At 41.8% G+C, this 27,500-nt stretch overlaps 1 protein-coding gene across 3 annotated transcripts in view; it reads right to left on the bottom strand.

Moving 5' to 3' along the window:
• Positions 1–2,890: 2,890 nt before the first annotated feature.
• The window catches only part of LOC123506577 (proline-rich protein 36-like), a 150,442-nt gene continuing 125,832 nt past the window's right edge, over positions 2,891–27,500 (bottom strand). For all 3 annotated transcript variants that reach the window (XM_045258793.1, XM_045258791.1, XM_045258792.1), the window contains 3 exons: positions 13,702–13,793; positions 12,280–12,472; positions 2,891–5,451 (listed from right to left, as the gene is read on the bottom strand). In XM_045258793.1, coding sequence (XP_045114728.1) covers positions 5,183–5,451; positions 12,280–12,472; positions 13,702–13,793 — 554 coding nt within the window. In that variant the 3' untranslated portion in view covers positions 2,891–5,182. The remainder of the gene's footprint in view (positions 5,452–12,279; positions 12,473–13,701; positions 13,794–27,500) is intronic.

Genomic DNA, 27,500 nt, shown 5'->3' with positions numbered 1-27,500 from the left:
CAAGGGACGTACGCACTGCTCACTGTTAGTTGCTGGGAGGTAAGGTGTGTGTGTGTGTGTGTGTGTGTGTGTGTGTGTGTGTGTGTGTGTGTGTGTGTGTGTGTGTAAGGTACAGAAGTTCTTTGCTCTAAATATTCGTAAACGGTCGAACATGTTGTAGGTTATTATTATGATCATTTTTATTATCATCGTTATTATCACCATTATTATGCTCAACAGCACCACCACCACCGACAACCATAGGAACATTTCTGCACACATAATAGAAGACAACAACACAACAAACAGTAACAACAACGCTAAAACTACATACCAACGGAATCTAAACCTTTAAAAAGAGACACGTAAATTGTATAATTGCACTTCTAGCAAAAAAAGTCAGGAGGAATCACCCAGCCACCCAGTCACACAGTCAGCCAGCCAGCCAGCCACTCTTCCTTGCTGGTAACTGTCTGGCTCCCTTCACATGAACGTGGGAATTAAGCCAACACGAAAAAAATACCCAACAGTAACTCCAGAATGGCAGAGTCCAACACGTGGTGAGGGAAGGAAAATAAGACTTTTAGTAATAGAGACGCGATAAAAGAGCAGTCAAATAAAATGCTTAACGGTAAAAGTGCAAATAAGGTGCCTAACGATAAAAAGTACAGTCAAATAAGGTGCCTAACGATGAGAGATAGAAGTAAGTAATAGATGAAACCCTACGAACTCTTAATATCAAAAGTATAACACCTAGTAAAGGAAGGAAAACAAAGCGCTAGTTCATAAAAAAGTAATATGAATCCTGCGTAACTCTGATAAAATAACATTCAAATAAGGTGCCTGTCGATAATTGATAGAAATAAGTAAAAAAATCAAATCCCAGAACTCTCAATATTACAACACCTGGTAAATAAGAAAAATAACTTGACACTTGCTATAAAGAAATGATAGAAGAAATCCTACGTAACTCTAATGAATGTACAGTGAAATAATGTGCACGTCGCTAGCTAATAGAAACAAGCAATAAATGAAATCCACGAACTCTTGATATCTAAAGTACAACACCTGTTAGAGAGAAAAAACGACGCTTGATATAAGAAATGATGAAAGTGTAGCCAAATAAGATAAGCGATAGAAATAAGCAAAAGATCTAAGCCCCCGAACTCTTAATATTAAAAGTACAATATCTGGTCAAGAAAAAAAAACCTTGACACTTCCTATAAAGAAATAATAGAACAAATCCTGCGTAACTGTGATGAAAGAAGAGTAACATAAGGTCCCTGTCGATAACTAATAGATATAAGCAATGTATCAGATCCCCCAAACTCTTAATATTAAAAGCACAACACCTGGTAGAGAAAATAAAGACGTTGACGCTTGCTGATTAAAAAAAGTAGGAGCAATAAAACAAATCCAGCGCAACTCTTTTGTAGTAATGAATGGCGAAGTAACTCTGCATAAATTCTAATGAGGTAGATAATAACGAGTCTATTATTTCATTGTTTGGGAAGCAAATTACAGGGGCAATTAGTCTCAAAGTATTTATGAAGCGGACTGCGTGTAATGGTCATGTTTGCAAGGAAATATTGGTCGATCAGTGAAGGGAGAAGATGCGGATACTTGTGAAATATGACAATTATAAAGAAAAAGGTGGAAACATAACTGAAATGTCTTACTGCGTCAATGAAAGAAGGGAAAGTATGCAAAGAAAGTAATGCTAAGATATGTACTCCATTAAAAAAACAGAGAAAGAAATTGATGAGTTTGAAACGTGTATATGAATTTCATTTGTGATATACCTACTATGGCGATTAAAGACTTTCTCTCTCTCTCTCTCTCTCTCTCTCTCTCTCTCTCTCTCTCTCTCTCTCTCTCTCTCTCTCCCGGCAACCAATTACCTGACCTTTGCAATTTCTCCCGGCAGGTCAAAGATTAAGGTGACCCGTGTCAACATTAGCGGCCGCTCGCTGGTCGCTCTAATTCTCAAGTAATGAATAAAATGCCTTTGATGTACGCAGGCTTATTTCCGAGTTAATGTGGCAAAACAACCACACATTTGCAAAACACGCGCGCTTATATTTTCTCCTTTCTCTTCTTATTTGATGGTGTTTGTTTTGCTTGGAAGCGAAATATATTTTAAATGAGTAGTAGTAATAGTTAAAGAGGGAAAGGAGGAAGGAGAGGAGAAGGAGGGGGAGAAGGAAGGGAAAGAGCAAGAAGAAGAAGAGGAAGAGGAGGAGGATCACTGATAATTTACTATGAAAGAAGGAAAATTAAAGAAGAAAACCAAATAATTTGTCTGTTTGTGTGGTGAAAGTTCTCTCTCTCTCTCTCTCTCTCTCTCTCTCTCTCTCTCTCTCTCTCTCTCTCTCTCTCTCTCTCTCTCTCTCTCTCTCTCTCTCTCTCTCTCTCTCTCTCTCTCATTTATTTACTGCTGCTATTGACATCGACATTAAAGAAACGGAAATCAACACTTTTCGACTCTCTCTCTCTCTCTCTCTCTCTCTCTCTCTCTCTCTCTCTCTCTCTCTCTCTCTCTCTCTCTCTCTCTCTCTCTCTCTTAAATCGTTTCTTTACTCACTTTATCCTTCCTTCACTCTCTTTCCTTCGCTCTCTTTAATTCCCTCCTCCGCTTCTCTCTCTCGATTTATTTTCTGAGGTCGCCACTTGTTTCCTTTTATTTCGTCTTATTTTTCTTCTCAGTTTCATTTTTTTTCATTTTGGTGTGATCATTATTTTCTTTCTTTTGTATTTTTGTCTTTCAATATTTTTTTTCTTTTTTCTGTTGTGCTTCTTGGTTCTTGATGTTTTCTTTTTGTTTATTTATCATTTTGTTTTTATTTATTTTGTTTTACTTTCCTGAGTCTGATTTTCTGGCCACCTACATGCATTTTTCATTTCTGTTTTTGTTTCATTCTTTTATCTCCGTCCTTCCTTCGCATTTTTCGGTATATATATATTTCTACTCCTCTTCAGTTTTCTGCTTTTATTCGGTGTTTGCACATTTCTCATCATTTTCGTTCGCTTTTCTTTATTTTACAATTCCTTCCTTCCATGCTTACGTGTTTTTCACCATTTCATTACGTTCATCCCTTGTAATTCTCCATTGGTTTCCTAATATATCTTTCTCACACCCTTTCGCTCATTTCTTCTTTACATTTGTCTTTCCTTATTTACATTTTCTTTTCTCTCTACTTGGTTGCTCGTGCCTTTCCTATTTCTCCATTGCTCTCCTAATTTACATTCTCAAATCTTTTCCTTCCTCTCTCCGTGTCTTCTCGCCTGCCTGCATCTGCTTAATGGCACACACGCAGCCTTTGTTTTGCTGAATAAACCCCACAAAAAGAGACTGAATAACGGGTTTTCCTTATCGACAAGTGACGTCACAACCATTATCTCTCACTGCAGGGCGTAATGCTACCTTGGAAGAAAATATTGGACCCCCGGCAACCCTAGAGGGAAAAAAAGCAATGTTTGTGTGCATTGAGTAAAGTACAAGTAATGGTGGACATCCTCCTCTTGTCTTTGGCTTCATATTACCTTCCCATTTAAGGCTTGATATCACAACAAGCTGCTCTCCGAGGTTCCTATTCTGAAACGCTTTGTTCTCTCTCCCCCGTACTGTTTCAGAGGCCACAGAGGTTATTAGTCATGGTCTCATGGCTGTTTTATTTTCCCATTATCGACGCAGATTCCTGATTATCACTGGAGCTTTAAATGTCCGCTTGAAACCCTCAATAACTTCCTCATGAGATAAAAGTGGGCGAGGCAAGACAACAAAGCGTTTCAGAAGATGGAGCTTAAATACTTGCCTTCAGCACTGCACCGGAATATCAGATTACATGTTCTGGAAAGGAAGCTTAACGTAAAACCAAGTAACTATTATTTATACCTCCGAGATGCCCTTCAGACGCGGGGAGAGTCGAGCAGAGTTGCGGAAATTTCCCGGCAAAGTTCCCTCGTCCAGGAAGGTTGTGGGAGTTTCCTGATGCCTCCACTGCGGGAGTTTAAGGAGACGGAAGGTTCTTAGCCCGGAGGGGACGAGGGAGGGCTGGCAGAGGTACGGGAAGGGCTATGACAATGCTGTAGTTGCCTGTAACTTTTATCCCTTCTCAATTTTTTTTTTAGACACTTTTCACTCGAGGTTTATAATTCGTGAGATCAAAACAGTGAGTGTAATAAGGAGGGATTTTGTTTCTTAATTACTTTTATGTACACTTGATATGCATTTTTTTTATCACTCGTATCACTCAGCATAGGAGTTTTCTTATACTGATTCTTTTCTTACTCCCTGCCTTGTACATCCCTCCTCCCGGCGACGCCTGAAGGCAGAAGATTCCAACACTTTTGTCACGTTTAGATGCATTTCCCCGCACAATTATTTTTTTTTCCCAAGTCCTTTCAGTGTCAAAAAAGCGCTTCCTTGGACCTCTTCGAAGCGATAACTCACCCCAGACTGCGAGGAAGACTTGTCAGAGAGGAAGATAAATGTTTGTTTATAGATCCGAGTGTGGAAGCTTGGGTGAGGGCGAAGGGGACATGAGAGAGAGAGAGAGAGAGAGAGAGAGAGAGAGAGAGAGAGAGAGAGAGAGAGAGAGAGAGAGAGAGAGAGAGAGAGAGAGAGAGAGAGAGAGAGAGAGATGGAGGAGATCGAGAACGAGGAGCAACGACGCATTGGAAGGATTGAGTAGAAGGAAGAAATAATGGGAAGGGAGCGGGTAAAGGATGGCTGGAGGAATGGAGGAGAGGAGGGAGAGGGAAGGAGGAATTAAATAAAGGTTGAGGGTCTCGTTATCACCAAGAGGCAAACCTGAGGCCTCCGTTTCCCTTTCCATCGTGCCCAAACAAATTACAATCCTCCTCCTCCTCCTCCTCTTCTCTACTCCATGAGGCACAGAGTCAGTGGGTCTCTGAATTCTAACAGAGAGGGGAAAACACCCGCTAGACAGCACTTCATTCAGCACAGGGCGAGCACACGCAGGAGTGGGGGAGAACACTCACTCTCCTGTGTATGAGAGGGACTCCTGACTCCTGAACACACTGAGTCCTCAAATCCTCTGTGGCTCGCCTCTGTGTGTGTACGTGTGTGTGAGAGTGTGTGTGTTTGTGTGTGTGTGGTCCCAGCCGCTCCCCCAACGGAAGTCATGAGGTGTCCCTTGAAGCCGTTTAAGCGTGGGGTAGCAAAGAAGAAGAGAAGGAGTCAAAGGACGTGTAGGTTCTCGCATGACTTGCTCTTTGGTTCCTTCCCACACACCTTCGTCAGGAAGCTCTTGACCTTGAGACTCGCCGAGGTCTTGGAGCCGCGGTACTTCTTCCGTCGCGTGCTTCGTTTCCTCTTAGTCTCCGGCGGTCGTGTCTTTAGACGAATCTGCTTCAAGATTCCCACCAGTAGTTCGTCCACCTGGTGATTGAAGCCACTGGACGTCTCGATATACTTGCAGTCGTAGGAATCCGCCAGGTTTGATCCCTCTGAGCCGCAGCGAGTTCATGGAAAGAAAAGATGAAATAGATAATGCATGCAGGGTAATGGATCTTAACATCTTGCATGGGTATTCTTATAACTATTTTTTGTGTCAGCCTGAGGGAAAAAATGCATTGTCCGTTTTGTACAGTGTCTGAAAAGACAGTGATGTGTTATGAAGACCAGCTGGTAATTTGATTTTTAGTAGAGAAATCGTTTGAAGAAAGAGGTATTCGGTTATTTGATAGGAGAATCATCAAGTTCCAAGCGGGGCACGTACACACTAAATGGCGTTGTGGTTCTTAGTCAAAAATAAAATTGGCGGGCCTTTGATATCTCGAGGCTTTACTTGCTGAAATCTGTTTGTGTTTTTGACATGATGGAACGTCACTTAGGCAACTCAAGTCAGGCATGTTTCTCGTGGAGCGATGCCACTAATAGGTAACTTTGAAGTCCGCTGAATGAATCAACCTCGATTTCGGAACAGAGGAATTTTCGAGTCTTTTGGCAAGATCCACGTGCATGATTTTTAGTTTCCTTTACTGGCAAAGAACCCGCGCTAATAGGCACGTTAAAAAGATAAATTCATCAACGTCGATTTAAAAAAGAAGCAAAATTTGATAATATTCTGATATACTCCTCCCACTTGGATATTTCTGAGTTTCTTTTAGACGCTACAAGAGAAAAACGTGAAAATGTTGCGTGGAAGAACAAACTGACTTGAAGTGCTGTGTTTTGGTTCCAGACTTCAAGGAACGCCACTTACTACATGCTCTAAACTCTTAACCTTTCTGTAATATGCCCTAGAGAAAATTATACATGTAATCTCTCTACACATACATACATACATCCAACTTCAATTCCGGGACACAGAAACTAACACAAAATTCGAAAGCGTTTACCAGATAATTACCTAAAGGCATAAATCTACACCGAACACTTGAAATAGTCAATAAAAAGCAAGGAATAATGATAATGAGAGGTAATAGTAGTAGTAGTAGTAGTAGTAGTAGTAGTAGTAGTAGTAGTAGTAGTAGTAGTAGTAGTAGTAGTAGTAGTAGTAGTAGTAGTAACGATGATAATGATGCTAGAAAACTAATAAATGAACATGGGGATCTACACACACACACACACACACACACACACACACACACACACACACACACACACACACACACACACACACACACACACACACACACACACACACACACACACACACACACACACACACACCAGAACACAACACAACACATCACATCACAACACACGAACAACCAAGCCAAACTGAACCAAAATAACAACCATCACTACTTCCACTCGTCTGGCAATCTGGAACTGTGAAATCTAATATGCCTCCTTCAGCGGCTCCTTCAGGTATCATGGGGGCTGCGAGGGGACGTGATCCTCTTGGCCCTGTGTGTGTGTGTGTGTGTGTGTGTGTGTGTGTGTGTGTGTGTGTGTGTGTGTGTGTGTGTGTGTGTGTCTTATCAATGAGTGAGGTGTTTGCTCTGCCTATGAAGGATCAGAAACAAACACAATCCGTCTCATGAATGCATTTTGACTACCTATTAATGTTTGAAGCTTTATTGAACGGATGACAGACAGAGAGAGAGAGAGAGAGAGAGAGAGAGAGAGAGAGAGAGAGAGAGAGAGAGAGAGAGAGAGAGAGAGAGAGTCGAAACAAGTAGAAAGATAGCGCACCAAGTTTCCTAATCGCACTAAAAAATGGAAATCTTCTTATGGATATATTTTTCATTATTATCCCTTTCCACTAGCACCGGCAAATCTCTCTCTCTCTCTCTCTCTCTCTCTCTCTCTCTCTCTCTCTCTCATTAAGCGGTATATTTCGTCCCCCAGTATGGCTCTCGGTTCGTAAATGCAAGAGAGATCATAAACTCCAAAGCTCACGCCGTGCAACACCAAATACTGGTTTTACCCTCACAGTACATTTGCTTAAACTCTGAATTTCATTTCCTTTCAATTTCCGTGTTATTTCTGTCTTCTTTTTTTCTTTCTTTCTAACTGGGAGGGAGAAGTAGGAAGAAATAAAGAGCTTTTGCCTACAAGTTTTGGGAATTCCTTAATCTTGCTTTCACGGCGCAGATTTCAAGCGTCGGGTGATGGAGGAAAGTTTGGTGCATAATGGAGCTCTAATTCTTCAGGGTTAAAACTCAATAGTGGATACCTCTCTCTCTCTCTCTCTCTCTCTCTCTCTCTCTCTCTCTCTCTCTCTCTCTCTCTCTCTCTCTCTCTCTCTCTCTCTCTCTCTTTTCCTCTCTGGTGTCAGGTTAGGAGATAAAGTTAGGTTCATCCTCGAGGTCACAGGAGACAATTTTAATTTTGTGTTTAAAGTAGGTTGGCCGAATAAGCAAGAAAAAAAAAAGTGAAGGAAAGTTCCATCAATTGATTTTCCCTCATAGAATAGTTTCAACAAGTTTGGACAGTTTAGTTTCTTCGGTGTCTTGCTTCAATCATGTCTATAAAAAGCATAAGTCAAAGGAATACCAGTTAATAGTTTCTCCCACACAAAATTAGAAAAAAAACTGAATAATAAAAAAAATGTAAAGAATGAACCGACATAAGCTTGAGTGTGCCGTGAAACTTCTCCCGTAAGAAAAGTGAAGTCGTAGGAAGACAGGAAAACAGAAACAAGAAAGGTGTTTTAGGAAGAATGGAGATACTATATATAACTCTTGCACTATTGATGTAGACTAGATTAAGTGACTGCAATCATAGGTTATACGAAATAATGATTTAGAAGTAAGCAAAAAGTTCTAAGAAGGGATGAAAGAATGAAGATACTGTTTAAATCTTGCAGTAGTAACGTGGACAAAGCAAGACTGAAAAAAAAAAACAAAGGAAATGTGAAGTTTTAAAGGGAGTGGAAATACTAGGTAGCTCTTGAAATAGTGAATCTGGATACTGTTTAAGTCTTGCACGAGTGACGTGGATAAAGCGAGTGCCAGTAACCTTAGATAGACATATAGAAAAAAACAAAAACAAAAACAAAGGATATATGAAGTTTTAAAAGAGGACGATCGTGAAAATACATGTTAGTTCTTGTAATAGTGAAATGGGATACTGTTTAAATCCTGCACAAGTAACGTTGACAAATTCAGTGCCAGTAACTATAGCTAGAGATATGAAAAAACAAAACAAAAGGAATATGTAGTTTTAAAAGGAGATGAGAGTGAAAAAAAACTGACTAGCTCTTGTAATAGTGAAGTGGACACAGTAATAGCAGTAACCGCAGCTTGAATACGAAAAAAAAAAACATCCCAGACGCTCGTAACAGTTATCGGTGGTGCTTTCCTAAATCTTCGCTCATTCTCCGTTCTTACGACTCTGAGATTTCGACACTTTTTTGACAGTGTTCCAGGAAGTCTCAGGGAAGTGAGGGGGGGAGGAGCAGAGGGGTAAGGGGGAGGGGGGGATGGACTGAGTCAGCTGAGGGATTTCAGGGATGGACAATATCTGTGACTTGACCAGCTGCCCTTCCTTCCTTCCTTCCTTGCTTGCTTCCTTTCTTCCTTCCTTCCTTCTTCTCAGTTATTGTTTGCTTTATTTGATAGCTGTTTTAGTGCTGGTGGTGGTGGTGGTGGTGGTGGTGATGGTAGTGGTAATAGTACTTTGTGTCTAAGTTGTGGAGATAAAAGGTAAAGGAGAGAGAGAGAGAGAGAGAGAGAGAGAGAGAGAGAGAGAGAGAGAGAGAGAGAGAGAGAGAGAGAGAGAGAGAGAGAGAGAGAGAGAGAGAGAGAGAGAGAGAGAGAGAGAGAGAGAGAGAGAAAAGTAAAGTTGAGACTAGGAGCAGTAACCATAACAATACACATAACAGTAACAACAGACCAGTGCATACTACTACTACTACTACTACTACTACTACTACTACTACTACTACTACTACTACTACTACTACTACTACCACCATAAGCACCACCACGATCACTAAAACAACCATCACCACTACCACTACTACTACTCCTACTACTACTACTACTACTACTACTACTACTGCTACTGCTACCACCACCACCGCCACCACCACCATCACCACCACCACTTCTACCACTACTACTACTACTACTACTGCTACTGCTACTGCTACTGCTACTACTACTACTACTACTACTACTATATACTACAGCACCCCTAACCAACACTCCAAGTACCATCCTATGCAGAGCTTCCACCCTCAAGAGCTTTATAATGACCAGTCCAGCATTTTCCTTTCCCATGACCTACTTCCCCCCCTCCCTACTCTCCCTTGAACTCTCCCTTCCACTCTCCCTCCTCTCTCCCCCTCTCACTGCTGGTCGCCTTCATTTGTTTGTTTTGATCGATCAGCTGCCGGCTTTGGCCTCCGCAGTGGGGGCGCCGGGAACTGCACCCCCCTCAATACGCTTAGACAGGTGAATAGAATAGGCAGGTAGATGATGCTTCAAGTAAAACAGACAGGTAGACAGATTAGAAGAGACTGACAGCTTGGTAAGTAGACAGATTGTGTACCTGGATGTATTAGGTCTGTAGCGAGATTGATGGAGCGCCTGATGGATAGGTGGGTGAGAGAGAGAGAGAGAGAGAGAGAGAGAGAGAGAGAGAGAGAGAGAGAGAGAGAGAGAGAGAGAGAGAGAGAGGGCGGGGGAGAGAGAGTAGATTGGTATATAGATCAATACGTTGAAAGGAAGATTGGAGTTAGGAGCCAGAGAAGTGTAGTCTTTTCCCCCTTAAAGTGAAAAAAAAGATAAAAAGATAAGAAAATTAACCGTTCGCTCTCTGCCTTAGTGGGTTTTTTCATCTCAAAAGATAAAAAAAGGAAATGGGAAGTTTTGTATTTGGTAATTGGCTATTTTTGAAACGCAGCAAGGGTTACTCGTGGATGCTTCTTGCTAGTATTATGGAGCATCGATCTTTCTGAGTGGAAGTTATTTTTTATTTACCTGAGTGTTCTTACGTTTTCCTCTAGTCTTCATTTCGGATTTCTGCTTTGTGACGTCACGCATTATTTATCCTCGGAGTCTAAGTCAGGGTCATTAGGCAGACACAGATTAATGGAGTGGCGGTGTTCGTTTCTATACAATTCTTCTGCCTTTCTAAAACGTTTCTTCCTCTGACATTTTTTTCCTCAAAGCTTTGTCTGTGAAACCTTCCTCCATTTCCTTAATTCATCTTTCCTTTTTCACCTTTTCTCTTTTTGTTTTTGCTTCATCGTTTGTATTTCCGACACTTGCGGGGAAGCAGTTGGTTATTTTCCAGTGTTGTGAATCGTGATAAGAGGCGAGGAGCTCATTTCCATTTTTTTTGTTTAGATTTTCCAAGGAAGACTAAATTAATTGCTTATATTTAATTCAGAGCCTCATTTAAGTGAAGGCAGAAGGAGCGCCATCTTGCCGCTCCTTCATACACCTACACACGCGGCTCTTAATGATCCCGGCCAGCGTTAATCTTCAGTGGGGTCTTTTTTTTGTTTATCATCCTCGCTTTGTAAAGGACGCCATTTGTCGGATATGAATTTTGTATTTCTCATTTGGTTTTCGAAAGGAGGAAGGACAGCAATAGTGAAAGGAGTGAATTATTACGACACTGCGTATTGAGTAAGAGGGTGAAGGGAGGGAGGGAGGGTGAAAGGGAGGGTTTGAAGTGTTATTAGTCAGATCGAAAATACCTTCACTCATTGCTTCACAGGTAAGAGGAAGCGAGCAAGGCAAGTGTAGTGTGGGTGTTGGCTAGACTTATTCTGTTTTTCATTCTGTTACTGAATTTAGAGTGAAGAGTAAGTAAAAAGGAGAGAAAAAGAGTAAAAAAGAGAAATCAAAGTGTAAAGAAAAATACCTTCACTCATTGCTTCACAGGTAGAGATCAAGAGTCAAACTGAATTTAGAGTGAGAGTAAAAAAAGTCCAAATCAATTCAAAAGAGAGAAAAAGACTTAAAGTCAATGGAATGGAATAAAATTGATTAAAAAAGAGATAAATTAAGACATTTCTGAAAAATAGATTGGTCCGATTGAAAGCAATAAACTGTATTTTTTTTTAATGTTTTTGTAATAGTTTGTCTTGTCGCTGGTCCGCCTACATATGAAAAGGAAAAGGAAAGAAAGAAAGAAAATGCATAAAGATACTCTCCTGAAACAACCATGATATAGTTTATGGATGGGACGCAAAGAGAAAAAGGTTCGATAAAGGGAGACTGACGGCATGCAAGTCTCTCTCTCTACCCTAACCTTCACCTTCACCTTCACTCACCTTCACCTTCACCTCGCCCTCCTTGACGTCACTGAATATAAAAAAGAATAATAAAAATGAAAAGTCTTCCATCAGCTCATCACAAGCCCATATTTTGAAACACTTCTGTGCAGCACCGTCACTATTTTCAAAGGGTTGTAGTTGAAGTGACACGGATTTTTAAGGGCGTTTCTATAATTCTAGTGCCATGTTGACAAACTTTCTGCATTACCAATAGGATAACTTACCTTTAGAACTCGGTTGATTGTCTCTGTGGCTCTTAAAAAATGGTCGCTGTGAGGGAGGGAAGCGTTTCTGATTATGGCGCTTAGAATGACCTATGGAGGCGAGGTAAAGGTTGAAGTGGTTACGCATTTCACCTTTGAACAACACAGCGGGACCTCACAGAAAGCAGTCATCTACTACTCTGTCATCTACTCATCACAATAGCCATCTACAGAAGAAACACAAAGGTTGCAGCAAGTACCGCATTTCACTTTTGAACAACACAGGGGGACCTCACGGAAAGCACTTTCATCTACTCTGTCATCTACTCATCACAGTAACCACCTACAGAAGAGACACAAAGGTTGCAACATGTACCGCAGCTCACCTTTGGACGATACACAGCGCGCCCTCACGATGTCCGTCTTGTTGGCAACCAGGATGACGCCCTTGTTGCTCATGACATCCAGGCGCCACAGGTACTGCAGAACCTCCTCCGCCCGCAGGTAGCTGGCTCGCTCCGTCACGCTTAGCACCACCACGAAGGCGTGAGGCTCGTATGTGGTGAGGTAATTTTCCACCTGATCGGGCGAAAAGGCACCGGGTTCTCATACTTGTCAGTGTGCTATGTCGATTGTTTTTGCTATTGTGTTTCTTTTTATAGATTTTGTAGCTCTTTTTTTTATGTTTCTGGTGATAGTTTCATAGTCTTGTAGTTTTTTTGTATTATTCATAAGTTCCTTTCCAAAGTATTAGAGTTTTTAGAGGTGTTCTATGGTTCTATGGTTTTTAAGAGGATTCGGCTCTCTTAACAAGTCCTAGTTAAAAAGCTATTGGATCTTTAAGTTTGGTTTCATAATTTTAGTGATAATCTAACAAGCTTTATATTTTCAGCGGAGTCTGGAAGTTACCAGAATTTTCAATGATTTCTTTACCACAGACTTGCAATATTTTAACAGTGATTCTGCTCTGTGAATTGGGAAAATCACAAAAACCCAATGGCCTCTGAAAATAGTCTTTGGGGAAGTTTAAAGCGTTTAATACCACGAGGCAGGAAAGGAAGAGGCGGGTACAGGTGTGGCCACGTGTCTTTACTAAAAAAAGGTCACGGTAGCATTTCTTGTAGTTTATGTGTGTTGTAAAGGCCAACGCCCCCTTCCTCCCTGGATTATTAAACAGGCCCACCCACACCAAGCCCCTCGTGTAGAAAATGATAGTCTTTAATATTATATCTTGAAACAACGACTTGTCCTTGTGTGTTCGTGGCAAAGGGAAGGGATTTGTTTAATGATGGGAGCCTTCAATGATTTTTATATAAGAGTTTCTTTGTTTCCGCCTCTTTCTTGTTTTTTTTGTCTTTTTTTCTCGTCGTGTGTTCCATGTGTCCCTTTTTTTTAATATGTTTATTCATTAATTTATATTGACGTGTATGTGTTGTTGAGAGCCTTTTTGTATTGTCACTTTTTTTCTAGTGTTACCTTCATTAATTTATATTCATGTGTGCATATTTGAAGTCCCTATGTACTATTTCTGACGCACTTCACTACATCTACAGCCCACACACGTCCATTCACAGCTTCACACTCCTTCATCATATCACCCTTCACACACTCTACATCACACCGTCAAGTACATCCTCACACCCTTATAACTCTCATCCCTCACACTTATCGTTCTCAGGCTTTTCAGCTCGCCCCCACACACACTTCTCCACTGTTCACTACCCGACACCTTTCATCATTCTTCTCTCTGGCCCGAAACATCCTCTCTGGTTCCACTATCTTGCCTTGCCCTGCTTTGGTTCACTCACCGTCATCTCATCGGCGGGGTGGTCAACAAACATAATCTCGGACTCCTCCCCGTCCAGCATCACTGAGACGGACTGCTCTCCGTACTCCTCGTCTGAAACCGAAGCATAAAAACCAAATCACATCCACATCATAATATTTCCGGGAATGTTCGAGTGGAGCCTTCAACTTTAGAGGGCCTCAGGCAGATCCCTAGGGCGCAGGAAGCAAAGGGCAGGGAGGAAGGGTGGACGCAGGACCTCGTAGGGTAAAAGGAGTGTATTGCATGTCCAGGAGAAGAGGGGAAGGTGTGTGGATACTGTGAGGGTGAGGGGAGATCGAGGGGGATGAGAAGGGATGAAGGAAGAGCCTCAGGGAGATTGGCTTCTAGTTCCTCTCTTGAATGGAAATGAAAGGTGAGGAATAAACTTCAGGGTTCTCATTTATATACACACTCACGCACCCATACACATGTACGTACGCACATAAACTTGCAATGGACGCACATTCCAATAACACATGACGGGAGGGCGCTGAAAAATAATGGCTTTGAAGTTTGTGTTTGTGTTCTGGTTTTATGCAGCAGTAACGGAAGCAGCAATAACAATAGCGACATAAACAACTGATATAACATCCTCTTGTCTTATCGCTCCACTCCGTATCACCATTTCCCTCGCTATCACTCTTTGCACGATAGGAAAGAGTGCTTCCCTAAACCTATGATCCCCACGACACCTTTCACCTCACAAGAAGCACACCGGTCCATGCCGTGCAGATTCCTGGCCTCTACTCGCCGAGATAGACTTACTTCTCAAGGCTCACAAATGCAAGTTTCAGTGGTCCTTCATATATATATATATATATATATATATATATATATATATATATATATATATATATATATATATATATATATATATATATATATATATATATATATATATATATATATATATATATATATATATATATATATATATATATACACACACACACACACACACACACACACACACACACACACACACACAGGTGTGTGCCTGGTCTCAGGCCTATCCGAAGATCGGAAATAATGAGCTCTGAGCTCGTTCCGTAGGGTAACGTCTGCCTGTCTCGTCAGAGACTGCAGCAGATCAAACAGTGGATTACACACACACACACACACACACACACACACACACACACACACACACACACACACACACACACACACACACACACACACACAGGTGTGTGCCTGGTCTCAGGCCTATCCGAAGATCGGAAATAATGAGCTCTGACCTCGTTCCGTAGGGTAACGTCTGGCTGTCTCGTCAGAGACTGCAGCAGATCAAACAGTGGATTACACACACACACACACACACACACACACACACACACACACACACACACACACACACACACACACACACACACACACACACACACACTCGGTAGCTCAGTGGTTAGAGCGCTGGCTTCACAAGCCAGAGGACCGGGGTTCGATTCCCCGGCCGGGTGGAGATATTTGGGTGTGTCTCCTTTCACGTGTAGCTCCTGTTCACCTAGCAGTGAGTAGGTACGTGATGTAAATCGAGGAGTTGTGACCTTGTTGTCCCGGTGTGTGGTGTGTGCCTGGTCTCAGGCCTATCCGAAGATCGGAAACAATGAGCTCTGAGCTCGTTCCGTAGGGTAACGTCTGGCTGTCTCGTCAGAGACTGCAGCAGATCAAACAGTGAATTACACACATACACACACACCACGCAGTGCCTGATGATGTCTCCTGATGAAGGCAGTGTTGCCAGGCTCGCATGTCCTCAGATGGCAAGATCACCACGGCAGCCTCGGTGACGCAGCATGCAGACATTGAATATCGTCCAGAAAAATTATCCCAATCCTTTCTATTCGTTATGATAGCTTACCTTTATTTTCATCTTTTACTCTTCTCTCATATTGGAAAACTTTCACTCATTGTTTCCACAAAGTTCGTACCGTAACGGCTGATTGTTTTAATGTCACATTTGTTTCCGGAGCCTCCGAAGGTGACGGTCTTCTGGTCACCACTGGCTCCTCGTGGAAACTTGGCACATGACTTGGGACTTTCTTTGCTACATTATTCCCGCTCGTATCTCTAATGTAATTTTCTAATCTGAAGTTTCCTTTTGTTTCAGAAATATTGATGACTGCCTCTGGCGCAGCTTTGAGTGAATATTTTATTTTTAATCTTCCCCCCTACGATGTGTCCCTTCCGTTATATACAATATCCCCTAACTCTCTCTCTCTCTCTCTCTCTCTCTCTCTCTCTCTCTCTCTCTCTCTCTCTCTCTCTCTCTCTCTCTCTCTCTCTCTCTCTCTCTCTCTGGCCATGTTGTTGCTTCACTGGTGGACGAAATAAAAGATCGTCATTTCTCACTAAAATATTTCATGTCCACACGTCGTCCCATTTCGCTATTCGTCGTGTCCACTCGCACGCTTTACGCCGCTGTCACGCCGTGTGCTCGTGTCGGAGTCTTTATCCCGTTGTTTGTTCATTCTGTAGTCACACCCCATTCAGTTAAAGCTTTAATCCGGGAATAGTATAGCCACGAATCCTTTTACATTGCCGTTCTCACCTTTCTAAACGCGTATATGGAAACATCTACACCCGCACTCCGCTTACCCGCCCACTCACGTCCACACCCACACACCCACATACCCACACATGCATACTCCTCCACCACACGCGCCGGACACATGAAAAAAGAAAAATACATATAAAAACTTGGGTATAAATCGATACAGAGTTACAGATTGGCAGGGAAAGTGCAACAAAAAGACTACCAGCAACACGCCAGTTTATTAAAGGCGACAGCTGCGTTGACCGCCAGTGACCTTCGGCTATAGTTAATGTGTTACTGCGATGGCAAGCTGGCCGGATGATGCTGTTACTGCGATTTACTAGGCTGGTGTTGAGGTGAGGGTGTTAAGGGGTGTGGGACGAGGCTTGCCATGAAGGCTTCGTGTATGGCTCAGCGTATAGGCGAGTGGGAGCTTGTGTGTATGGAAAGGGTGTATGGATGACTGTGTAGGGTTTGTGTGTTCATACTGTATAGTAGTTGGTGCTTTCCTGCTTTGTTTCAGAGTTTGTGTGCGTGTTTGTGTGTGTTTGTACGAGTGGGTATGTGAAAGAGCAGCTGTGCTCACTGTTGGAGTGTCCAGACGGCCCTCCCCTCCCTCGTGTCCAGTGGTGAATGCAATCTTTCAATACGAATAACCGACAGGAATATGATTGCTTGTGTCCATACGGGGCTCTGGGGACACATTCGGCAGGCGCGAGTGAGTCCTTGGCTGCGGACACTTCATGCCTCCTTCAGGTCTGCAGGCGAGGACACTCAGGACACCCGGACACTATTAGCAACGCCCTTCTCCATGTGGTCAAGAGGACAAGTGTCTCTCCCTCTCCCGTTCCTCCCTCTCTCGCTCTTTCCCCATAATAACAGTCCGTGGTATAAATGGTGTTATTGGTGCTGTTCTGAGTGATGGTGATGACTGACAATAGCGATCAGCACCGTTTGTGGTGAAAATAGTGCTAGTGGTGATGGCAGTGACGCTTAGCTGTGATGGTGGTGAAAATATAAGGGAGATAGTGGTGGTGATAACTGGTGGTGATGACCGGAACGGCAGGCTATGGTGATGTTTGTGGTAATAGTGGTGATAGCTTATGGTGGTGGTGGTGGCGGTGTGGACGGCGCTGGCGTGGTTGGTGGTGATATCGGCCAGACCCGAGGGCATATCTTTTGGTGTATAGGTTTCAACATAACACCAGATACACCTAAACATACACCCCCCGACCAGGCCATACATTGGTGGCGTCCGGGGCGAGGCGGCGTGTGTGATGGGCTTGTAGAAGGACTGGTAGACTGTTCTGGTTGACTGGTAGAGAAGGCAGTAGATTGCAGAGCGGGCAGACTCGTGTGACTGGTGATAACTGTTTGATTAGTTGAAATACTGAAGGACTTGACTAGCTGGAGAACCGGTGTGGGATGGACTTAATTACCTGAAGGACCGGTGGAAGAACTTAATTACCTGAAGAAGTGGTTGAAAGACTTGTTAATGAGTTGAAGTACTGTTTGATGAGTGAAGTAACAGATTGAGTAACTCGTTGGGTAGAGAAGCGTCCTATTCACGAAATTATCACCAGGTGTGGGAATGGAATGAATTAAATCGCTCACTATTGATGCAATACGCTTTTTTCAAACCAAGTGGATGAATAGGTGATGAGCGGACTTAACAAATAGCGGGCCTGAGTACCTAATCAACTGGGTGACTGCCTGATTGAGTTCCCGATTGTCTGCCAGAGTACCTGATTACCTCGTTTCGTTCATAATGGGCCGCGCTGATAAAGGCACCAGAAATATCCCGCGCCTCACCATTCCTCCTCCGCAGAAAAAATATAAGGGGTAGGCGAAGGACAAATGGATGAATCTCTCTTGTCTCTCTTTGTCTCTCTCTTTTCCCAATCCTTTTTGCCTACCCATTTTTTCCCTTTATTTTTTTTTCCTGGGCAGTCCTTTGCTGTCGTGATAGTGAACGGGCAACGCGCGCCACTTATTGTCATTTGCACCTGTCTCGTATTCCTGGAACGAGGTCATTATTTAGGCCTTTTTTGAATGGGTTGATCGAGTTGCTATTGTCGCCATCAATCGTTGAGTGGAGAAAAGCGCTTCCTTAAGCAATGCGCCTATTCGTCTTCTGTGTCTCCTTCAGGGTGTGGCACTCTGACAGAGGCCGCTGATTGGACGTTCTCGTGAGTCCTCTCCTCTCTGATTGGTTCTTGGTTATAGACGCCATAAAATTTTTGCTTGTTTTCCATTACTCTCCCTCTCCTCCTTTTTTCTTCTACATATAGACGCCTTGGAAATGGCTCAATGTCACACTGCGTCACTATTTTAACTCATTCTTAGTAGGTAAAAGTTAAACATTATTGGAAGACAAAGTTGATGCATCTGATACCAAACAAAAACTCGTGAAAACAAATAGTCACTTTTTTCCATGTCCTTTGATCCCCAACACAATATCTGGGAGAACAGAGAGAGGGGAAGGAGAGGAGGAAAGAACAGGACGAGGGACTGAAGGAGGGAGAGAAGGTTATAAAGAAGGAAATGAAGGAGGACATTGAGGTTTTATAGACGTGTGTGTGTGTGTGTGTGTGTGTGTGTGTGTGTGTGTGTGTGTGTGTGTGTGTGTGTGTGTGTGTGTGTGTGTGTCTGTGTATATGTGTGTGTGTATCGATGAACGGTAATTGCCTTTGAGTGCTCTTGTGTTTGCGAGAGAGAGAGAGAGAGAGAGAGAGAGAGAGAGAGAGAGAGAGAGAGAGAGAGAGAGAGAGAGAGAGAGAGAGAGAGATAACGAATAAAACTTGTGTTAAATGAATGAAAGAGGGAAAGGGAAGGACAGAGAAATGGAAGAAGCTATATGAAAGAAAAATATGAGTAAGGAAGAAGAGAAAAGGGAAAGAAGAGAAAGTCAAACATCTTTCCATCTTGAGCAAACAAAATCAGTCATCGGTGTATTCGTTTCCCTCCAAAAAGTTTCCCCGATGTAAAAGCAAACAGTGGTCGTTCGCTCCCCAATCTTCCGCCCAGTCGAAATTCACAGTGCTTAAGGAAATAGGAATCTGTGAATAGGAACCAGGAATCCGGGAATAGGAACTAATCATTACTCATTTCCCGCGCCCCTCTACATCATTGGAATTGGGATACAGCTCACTTCAGAATGTCTTATCTTACATTTCGTTCACTGGTGGTGTTGAAATATATAAATCACTCGTTTCAGAACAGTCATCTAATTCTGACACGTACTCAAAAGACGAGAGCTGGGAGGAATGGACCCACTTCAAAACCAATCATCTTGCATTTTACACATTAGTGAAGATGATTGGAATGAAGAAATCAGCTTCTCCAGAACTAGTATTATGATATATTCCATTTGTGGATTAAGAAAAGTCACTCGCTTCAATACTAATCTTTTCTAACCTCTTCAGTAGCATGACACATTTCCATATTCATTCTGCTTAATATTTATGATTTTAAACAGCTTCAGAAACTTGTGTGGGAGATTAGAATAGTGAAGACTGGCCATTAATGCTTTGACCTCCATAAACCCTTCCTGATGTAAATAAAATCGTCAAATCACACCCAAAACTCAAGGTAAAAAGGCGTCTCATTACTTAAAAACGATTCTGGGTTATAGGAAGAGGGAAGGTATTGTTAGCACGAGCAACAATTTCACATTTTACGAAGAGTGTTAGATGATTTGGAAACGATGTGCTGTAGTACCAGTCGGATCAGTTTGTTCACACGCTTTGAAGTGATTGGAATAAGGAATATATTTCAATCTAATAGCTTATCATCTCACATTTTACTGACGCTTTGAGGTGATTGGAACAAGAAAATCAGTCGCTCCAGAAACAATCTCTTATTTCAGACGTGATTCGAAATAGTTAGCCGAGGGAAATCAATCACTGTACATCCAATCATCTCACATTTTACCATTTTTGCAGAAACAGTCAGTAACAACGGGGCCTCCCTGGCAGGCCGAGTGATTGGCAAGCTTCAAAATGGAGTGTGTGATCAACTTTTTGTTTCTGTTTGTTTGCAGTGAAGGAGTTTGAGTGACGGAAAGTGGCGTGTGCCTCGTCCGGTTCCACGATTTTTCAGGGGGAGTATACGAACTACATGGTTGCCTCTGTTTATTACGAAATGCACACAGTTCTGTCATAGCAAAAAGGAGATCCATAATTTCCTGCATTTATTAAGAATTTTTGTGTTTATAATTGAAAAATGATGATAACTTTGTGTTCACTTAGAGAAGTGTGCACAGTTCCTTGTTTATCGAGGAAATTTACAAAACTTCTTGTGTTTGGTGTGATTATTTGCATGATTCTAGTAGGTTTTATTTAGAAAAGTGCATAACTTCGTGTAACTTTTTTTTTAATAGTTTAATTTCGTAAACTTTATTGAAGAGATATGCATAATTTAGTTAACTTTAGTAGGAAAAGATACAAAATATCGTGTTTATTAAAAATGATTTTCATGATTTCGTGTATCCAGTAGAAAATTTTTATCCAACCCTTAGAAAACTAATAATTTGTACAGAGGTAGACGAAGAAACGAGGATTCTTTTTTATTCTTTCTTCAGAACTAACGATGACAAGGAAAATATATGTTTAGAATGTTTACAAGAGATGATTATCTTTCCCTGAGTAGACCAGACACAGCGTTAGGCTTAGCATCAAGATTTAGGACACGCGTTCTGCCTGATGAGACACTACAAACACAGGACGAAAGATAATTGAGTGATAACACCGAACATTTGTCTTTCTGCAGATAAGAAAATAACGAGAACTAGAAGAACAGAAATCTTACAGTATGATAGGGATGTTGATAATGATGATAGGGCAACAGGCAAAACAGTAACATCAGGGAGGATTCAAGACTTTCTTTTGGCTAACTCTCTCGGACCTGCACGTGGACTGATATTCAAAGTGGGCCTATTTCTTTACTCTTTCTGTTACCCTAGGCCAGCTTTCTCCTATTACATAAAAAAATGCAGTACCACCACCAAGAGTAATAATAGTGATAATGGGAGTAATAGCACGTGATCTTTTATGAAATTTACCCTGGAATTCCTGAGCTGCATTGGATAAAAAGGGCAGGTGGCGTGGGTTGCGTAATGGAGAGACATAATAGGCGTGTTGTGCGCATGGTTCGATATTTAATAATGAACGTTTTGACCGGCGGTAGGTTGTTAACTGATGGACGTCCTGAGTGTGGTCGCCTCGGACACCTGACAGCGTGAATAAATCGTTCCCTTGACAGCAATTAAGACACACACCTGCTCTCTCTCTAAAATATGGCTTTCATTTATTTTTTCCCCTGCAAATATTACCATCGGAGAAAGGGAAAAATGCCCGGGTTGGAAAAAAAGGAAGGTAAAAATGGGAGAGAATTAAAGTGTAGGAAAGGCTTTTATGATTTTTAAGGTGATGGGAAAGATTTGAGAGAGAGAGATTTATTTAATGTATTTATTATTATTATTATTATTATTATTATTATTATTATTATTATTATTATTATTATTATTATTATTATTATTATTATTATCATTATTATTATTATCACCATCATCATTACCTTTACTACTACTACTACTACTGCTTTTACTAGTGCTACTACTACTACTACTACTACTACTACTACTACTACTACTACTACTACTACTACTGCTGCTACTGCTACTACTGCTGCTGCTACTGCTGCTGCTGCTGCTGCTGCTGCTGCTGCTGCTGCTGCTGCTGCTGCTGCTGCTGCTGCTGCTGCTGCTGCTGCTGCTGCTGCTGCTACTGCTGCTGCTGCTACTACTACTACTACTACTACTACTACTACTACTACTACTACTACTACTACTACTACTACTACTACTACTACTACTACCACTACCACCACCACTACCATCACCACTACCACTACTACTACTACAACAACTACTAATACTACATCAACAACCACTTCCTACCAACATTATAGATGGGTTAATTAAAAAACTGACAGTAACGGCACTAAGACAATTAAAATTACCTCGTGAAACAAGTCTAGGAGTCACACAAATTAGGTTAACAATAAAAATGACAAATGAGAGAGAGAGAGAGAGAGAGAGAGAGAGAGAGAGAGAGAGAGAGAGAGAGAGAGAGAGAGAGAGAGAGAGAGAGAGAGAGAGAATTAAAATGTTGACTCAAATTATGCTAAGACGACACACCTGCAAGTAATTAAGCAAGACCAGGTGTTTTTCTCATCACAGGTGAAATTATTTACTCTTTGATAAGCCCTACACACCTTAATGGCATGTGTGTGTGTGTGTGTGTGTGTGTGTGTTTTACTAATTAGCTGTTTATTTATCTGTTATGTAAAATTTTGCTATCTTCTCCTCCCTTTTTCGTCTTTCTCTATTTTCTTTTTCCTTGTCCTTTCTCCTTTAAGCTCCTTTCTTATTCTATCTTTCGCTTGTCGTCCAATTTCTTTTTTCCTTCTTGCTTCCTTTCCTTTTTGTCTCTCTGTCTGTGTCACTCCACCAGTCTCTCTCTCTCTCTCTCTCTCTCTCTCTCTCTCTCTCTCTCTCTCTCTCTCTCTCTCTCTCTCTCTCTCTCTCTCTCTCTCTCTCTCTCTCTCTCTCTCTCTGACGTAATGCATAAGTCGGGACCAAATAATTTTCTGACCTCATTCCAAAGTTTTTCTCAGAGGTTGTGGAGGAGGAGGAGGAGGAGGAGGAGGAGGAGGAGGAGGAGGAGGAGGAGGAGGAGGAGGAGGAGGAGGAGGAGGAGAACATGAAGGAGGACGTGCAGGAGGAGAGGAGAAGAGAGGCAGGTATAAATATATAAAAAGACGAAAGAGCAAGTAGATAAAAGGAGGAGGAGGAGGAGGAGGAGGAGGAGGAGGAGGAGGAGGAGGAGGAGGAGGAGGAGGAGGAGGAGGAGGAGGAGGAGGAGGAGGAGGAGGAGGAGGAGGAGGAGGAGGAGGAGGAGGAGGAGGAGGAAAGAGAAGAGAAGAGGAACGACAGGAAAAAGGAAAAATAAAATGACTATAATAATATAATAACAGAAATAATAATAATAATAATAATAATAATAATAATAATAATAATAATAATAATAATAATAATAATAATAATAAAAAGAAGAGAAAGTGAATAGAATAAAGAAAATAAAAGAAACAGAATAAGAAGAAAAGAAAGACGAGCAGGAGGGAGAAGTAGAAAAACAACAACAACAAAACAACAACAACAGAGACGAAAAGCAAAAAGAAAACGAAGAAAACGGGGAAAAAGGAAAAAGGAAGAAGAGGAACAGGAAAAGAAGCAGAGGAGAAAGAGAAGCAACACCAATAACACCAGTAATGGACTTAATTTAGTGGAGCTTGACTTACTTTTGGTTCTTGGTGAATTTTCTTTTTCCACCTGGCCGAATGTTTTCCTTCGTGTAATACCAGTGTGGCGGTGCGTGGCTGTCAGGAGCACACGTTTGGGAGGCGCTGTGTTCTGGTGGCGAGTGTGTCTGTTGTGTGATATGTCTGGTGAGTGTGTGTCTGTTTGTGTGTCCTTTGTTTGTGTCTGTTGTTGTTGTGTGTGTGTGTGTGTGTGTGTGTGTGTGTGTGTGTGTGTGTGTGTGTGTGTGTGTTTCTTTTTATTATTTTATTGTATTCTATCTTTTTTATTTTGTATCCGAGTACTTTGGTGTGGCGGGGAAACTATTGTGTGCGTGTGTGTGTGTGTGTGTGTGTGTGTGTGTGTGTGTGTGTGTGTGTGTGTGTGTGGTGGCTTGACTAATCTGTGTTGTGTTTTTCTTTGTATATATGATTCATTTGCTTGTGTTCATTTATTGCATTGTACTTTTCATTCACTTACTTTCCTCTTTTTTTTTTCGTATTTATTTACTAAGGATGTCTGTTTACGGTTCTGAATGCTTTGTAGAAGGAATGATTCAGTCAAAAATTGCAAGACTTAAGGAAATTCATAAGAAACTGAGAGCTTTACAGTTTGGCAGAGAGAGAGAGAGAGAGAGAGAGAGAGAGAGAGAGAGAGAGAGAGAGAGAGAGAGTGTGTGTGTGTGTGTGTGTGTGTGTGTGTGTGTGTGTGTGTGTGTGTGTGTGAGTGAGAATTAAAAAGAGAGAGTTTACGAGTTTGGTTTTGCTGCTTCCTAAACAATATATGAGCGGGAACATGTACTCAAACATCACACACTCTAATTAGCAGTCGTCACAAGCTTACCAATAACCAGTGTGTAATTATGACGAGTTTGAAAAAAGTAAGAGAGAAATATTACACGCAAAAATGATTCACACTTCAATATCAGCCCAAATCAAGCGAGGGTCACGAATTTGTGTTTTTTTTTTTTTTTGGAATATATACATTTTTATACACATAATTCATACATAGAATTGGATCAAATGAAGCGTGTTTTGCGTGAACGGAACTCGCACGCAGAAAAATAATAATTTACCCACATTATAGGAGTCTCTAGTTAGCTTTATTTCCGGCGTTGTGATTAAAAGTTTATTTACCGGGTAGAAAATCGTACTTGGAAATGTGTGTTTTAGGGAGGGCAAAAGCAGCAGCGAGCCGCGTTTTATATTCTGGTAATTTAATCATTTGATAATAGAAAAATAAGGTTGTTTGGTTAAATGCTCGAGTGTGTGGCGCCTCCGTTCGTCGAGCGAGGAAAGGAACGATTAAACGAAGCAGAAAAAATAACCCAAATTTAAAACAGTAGAGAGGAACTAGAGGGAAAACTTAGAGGGGAAAATTAGACCGGGGAAATCCTACAGTGCGGAAAATGAGATGAGGGAAAAAATAGAGGTAAAAAGAATAAAAAAACGAGGGAAAACAGTAGGTGAAATTGAGGGGAAATAAGACAGACGATTAAAATTAAAGAAAAATTAGACATGAGTGCAAAAATGACTGAAATAATAATGAAAAGAACAATAAAGAGAAATATGCTTTAACAGAGAGAGAGAGAGAGAGAGAGAGAGAGAGAGAGAGAGAGAGAGAGAGAGAGAGAGAGAGAGATATTGCTAGCTAGGATTATAACTCTTTGATATCTATCAGTGTGTCTTAATCTGTTTTGTGGCATGACCATTACTCCTTCACCTTCTCCTCCTCCTTCTCCTTCTCCTTCTCCTTCTCCTTCTCCTTCTCCTCCTCCTCCTCCTCCTCCTCCTCCTCCTTCTCCTTCTCCTTCTCCTCCTCCTCCTCCTCCTCCTCCTCCTCCTCCTCCTCCTCCTCCTCCTCTTCCTCCTCCTCACTCGCTTCATTTCCTGGCTCAGTACATCAAACAGTTTTTCCTTTAACCAATCGCATCCTTGTCACTGGTTCTCAATATGTCTTCATTTATCATCTTGTGTGCAATATCATATCCCTTTCCTTCTGTTTTTATCTTAGTTTTTATCTGCGCTCTACTCCACCTTGTGTATCCTTTCCCCTCACAACCGCTTTCTTCTCAATCTCTTCCTCCTCCTCCTCCATCTCCTACTTCTCCTCCTCCTCCTCCTCCAGCAGTTTGTCTTATTTTTTTTCTCTTGTCAATTTTCTCGTGTGTTTCTCTTCTGTTTGTTCATTCTATCCTCTAATACTACTTGTTGCTATTAAACTAGTCTACCTAGTGATGTATGGATGGGGAGGGTATTCTATTGCTCTGTAGTAATAATAGAAGGAACATGAAGATCAGTGGATGGGGAGGAGCCTTCTTCTGTACTTTCCTCTCTCTGATGCTTATTATTAATGTAGGTAGATATAATAATTTTGCATTGAATGGATGTGGAGACGGCTTCTGCTCTGTTACCTTTTACTAGGCAATGTAATTCAATCAGACTTAGCAAGTGTTTGTGGAGGAACCTTTTCTTTGCTATCTTTATCGACCATCACTAGTTCATGATATGAAAGTGATAATGAATGAATAAATGCGAATGAACTTTCTACTTTACTCTACATTATCTTATTGTTAAAGTTATGAGCAAAACAAATCAGCAAGGAATGGATGGGGAGCGAGCCTTCTGCTTTACTATCAATCATATGAGTAATAGGAACCAAGCGATCCAATATACATATACACTATTTACTATCCATTATCTTATTGTTTAAGTTATGAGCAAAGCAAATCAGCAAAGAGTTGATGGGGAGCGAGCCTTCTGCTTTATTATCATTCATAATAGTAGTAATAGTAATAGGAATCGAGCAGTCCAAAATACGATACACTCTTGTTTGGAGTCCTTTTGGGTCCTTTGAAATCGTCGTTGTCCTTCACCTCATGTATACTCCAATCACTAGGAAGTCCCTGGGAGGCGACCTTGCACCAACTAAGTTTAATCACTGTCAGTAGGGTTAATTAAGCATCCCTAGTGATGTATCGCAGAAGAGCGGCCTGGCACGAGCTTCAGGGTGACAGAGATTGATGTACAAATGCTACAGAGGACGCCAGGAAACTTCTATGGCAGGTTAACTCGACAGTGAAGGGTGGAATAAAGGGCATGAGGGTAGATGGGTGGATGGGTGGATAGGTGGATGGGTGGTGGATGGATGTATGAGGGGGCGTTTCTTCAATGATTGACTGGTATGGGCGCAGTGAAGAGAAAGGAGGTTAGTGGAAACTCGAGCTGGAGGAGAAGGAAAGTGAGGAGAGATGAAGTAGGATGAGAGAGAGAGAGAGAGAGAGAGAGAGAGAGAGAGAGAGAGAGAGAGAGAGAGAGAGAGAGAGATGGGGAGGAGGGAGAGGTGTCAGTGAAGGGGCGGGAAGAAAGGCAGGAAGGAGACAAGCTGACATTCATTTAAGATAAGTTTTCGACTTAAGTGGCATTAGAATGACCTGTCAGTGAAGGAGAGGAGAGGGAAAACCTTACTTCCAACACTTACCAACGAGGAGGAGGAGGAGGAAAAGGAGGAGGAGGAGGAGGAGGAGGAGGAGGAGGAGGAGGAGGAGGAGAAAGAAAGGAAAAAAGTGGAAGAGAGGCAAGAGGAGAGAAGATTGAAGTTAAGAGAATATAGAAAAAGAGGAAGTAGCAGAACACGCAATAAAAGGGAGCCACAGAAAAATGGATGATTGACGAAGAGGAGAAGAGGAGAGATAAAGGGATAAGAGAAAGAGGAAGAGTACGAGAGAGAAGAGGAACGCAAGATGGAACTCAATTTTCACGGACGAGAAATTGCAAGAATGTTTTTCTAATAGAGGAAGAAGAGGAGGATGAGGCGTCGCATTGGGGATCAAATGCCGGGAGGAAGAAGAAGAGGAGGAGGAGGAGGAGGAGGAGGAGGAGGAGGA

Source organism: Portunus trituberculatus, chromosome 20 (genome assembly GCF_017591435.1).
Source record: "Portunus trituberculatus isolate SZX2019 chromosome 20, ASM1759143v1, whole genome shotgun sequence".
Taxonomy (NCBI): Eukaryota; Metazoa; Arthropoda; class Malacostraca; order Decapoda; family Portunidae; genus Portunus; species Portunus trituberculatus.
Note: the sequence above shows the minus strand (reverse complement) of the source record. Positions and strands in the feature narration are given on the sequence as shown.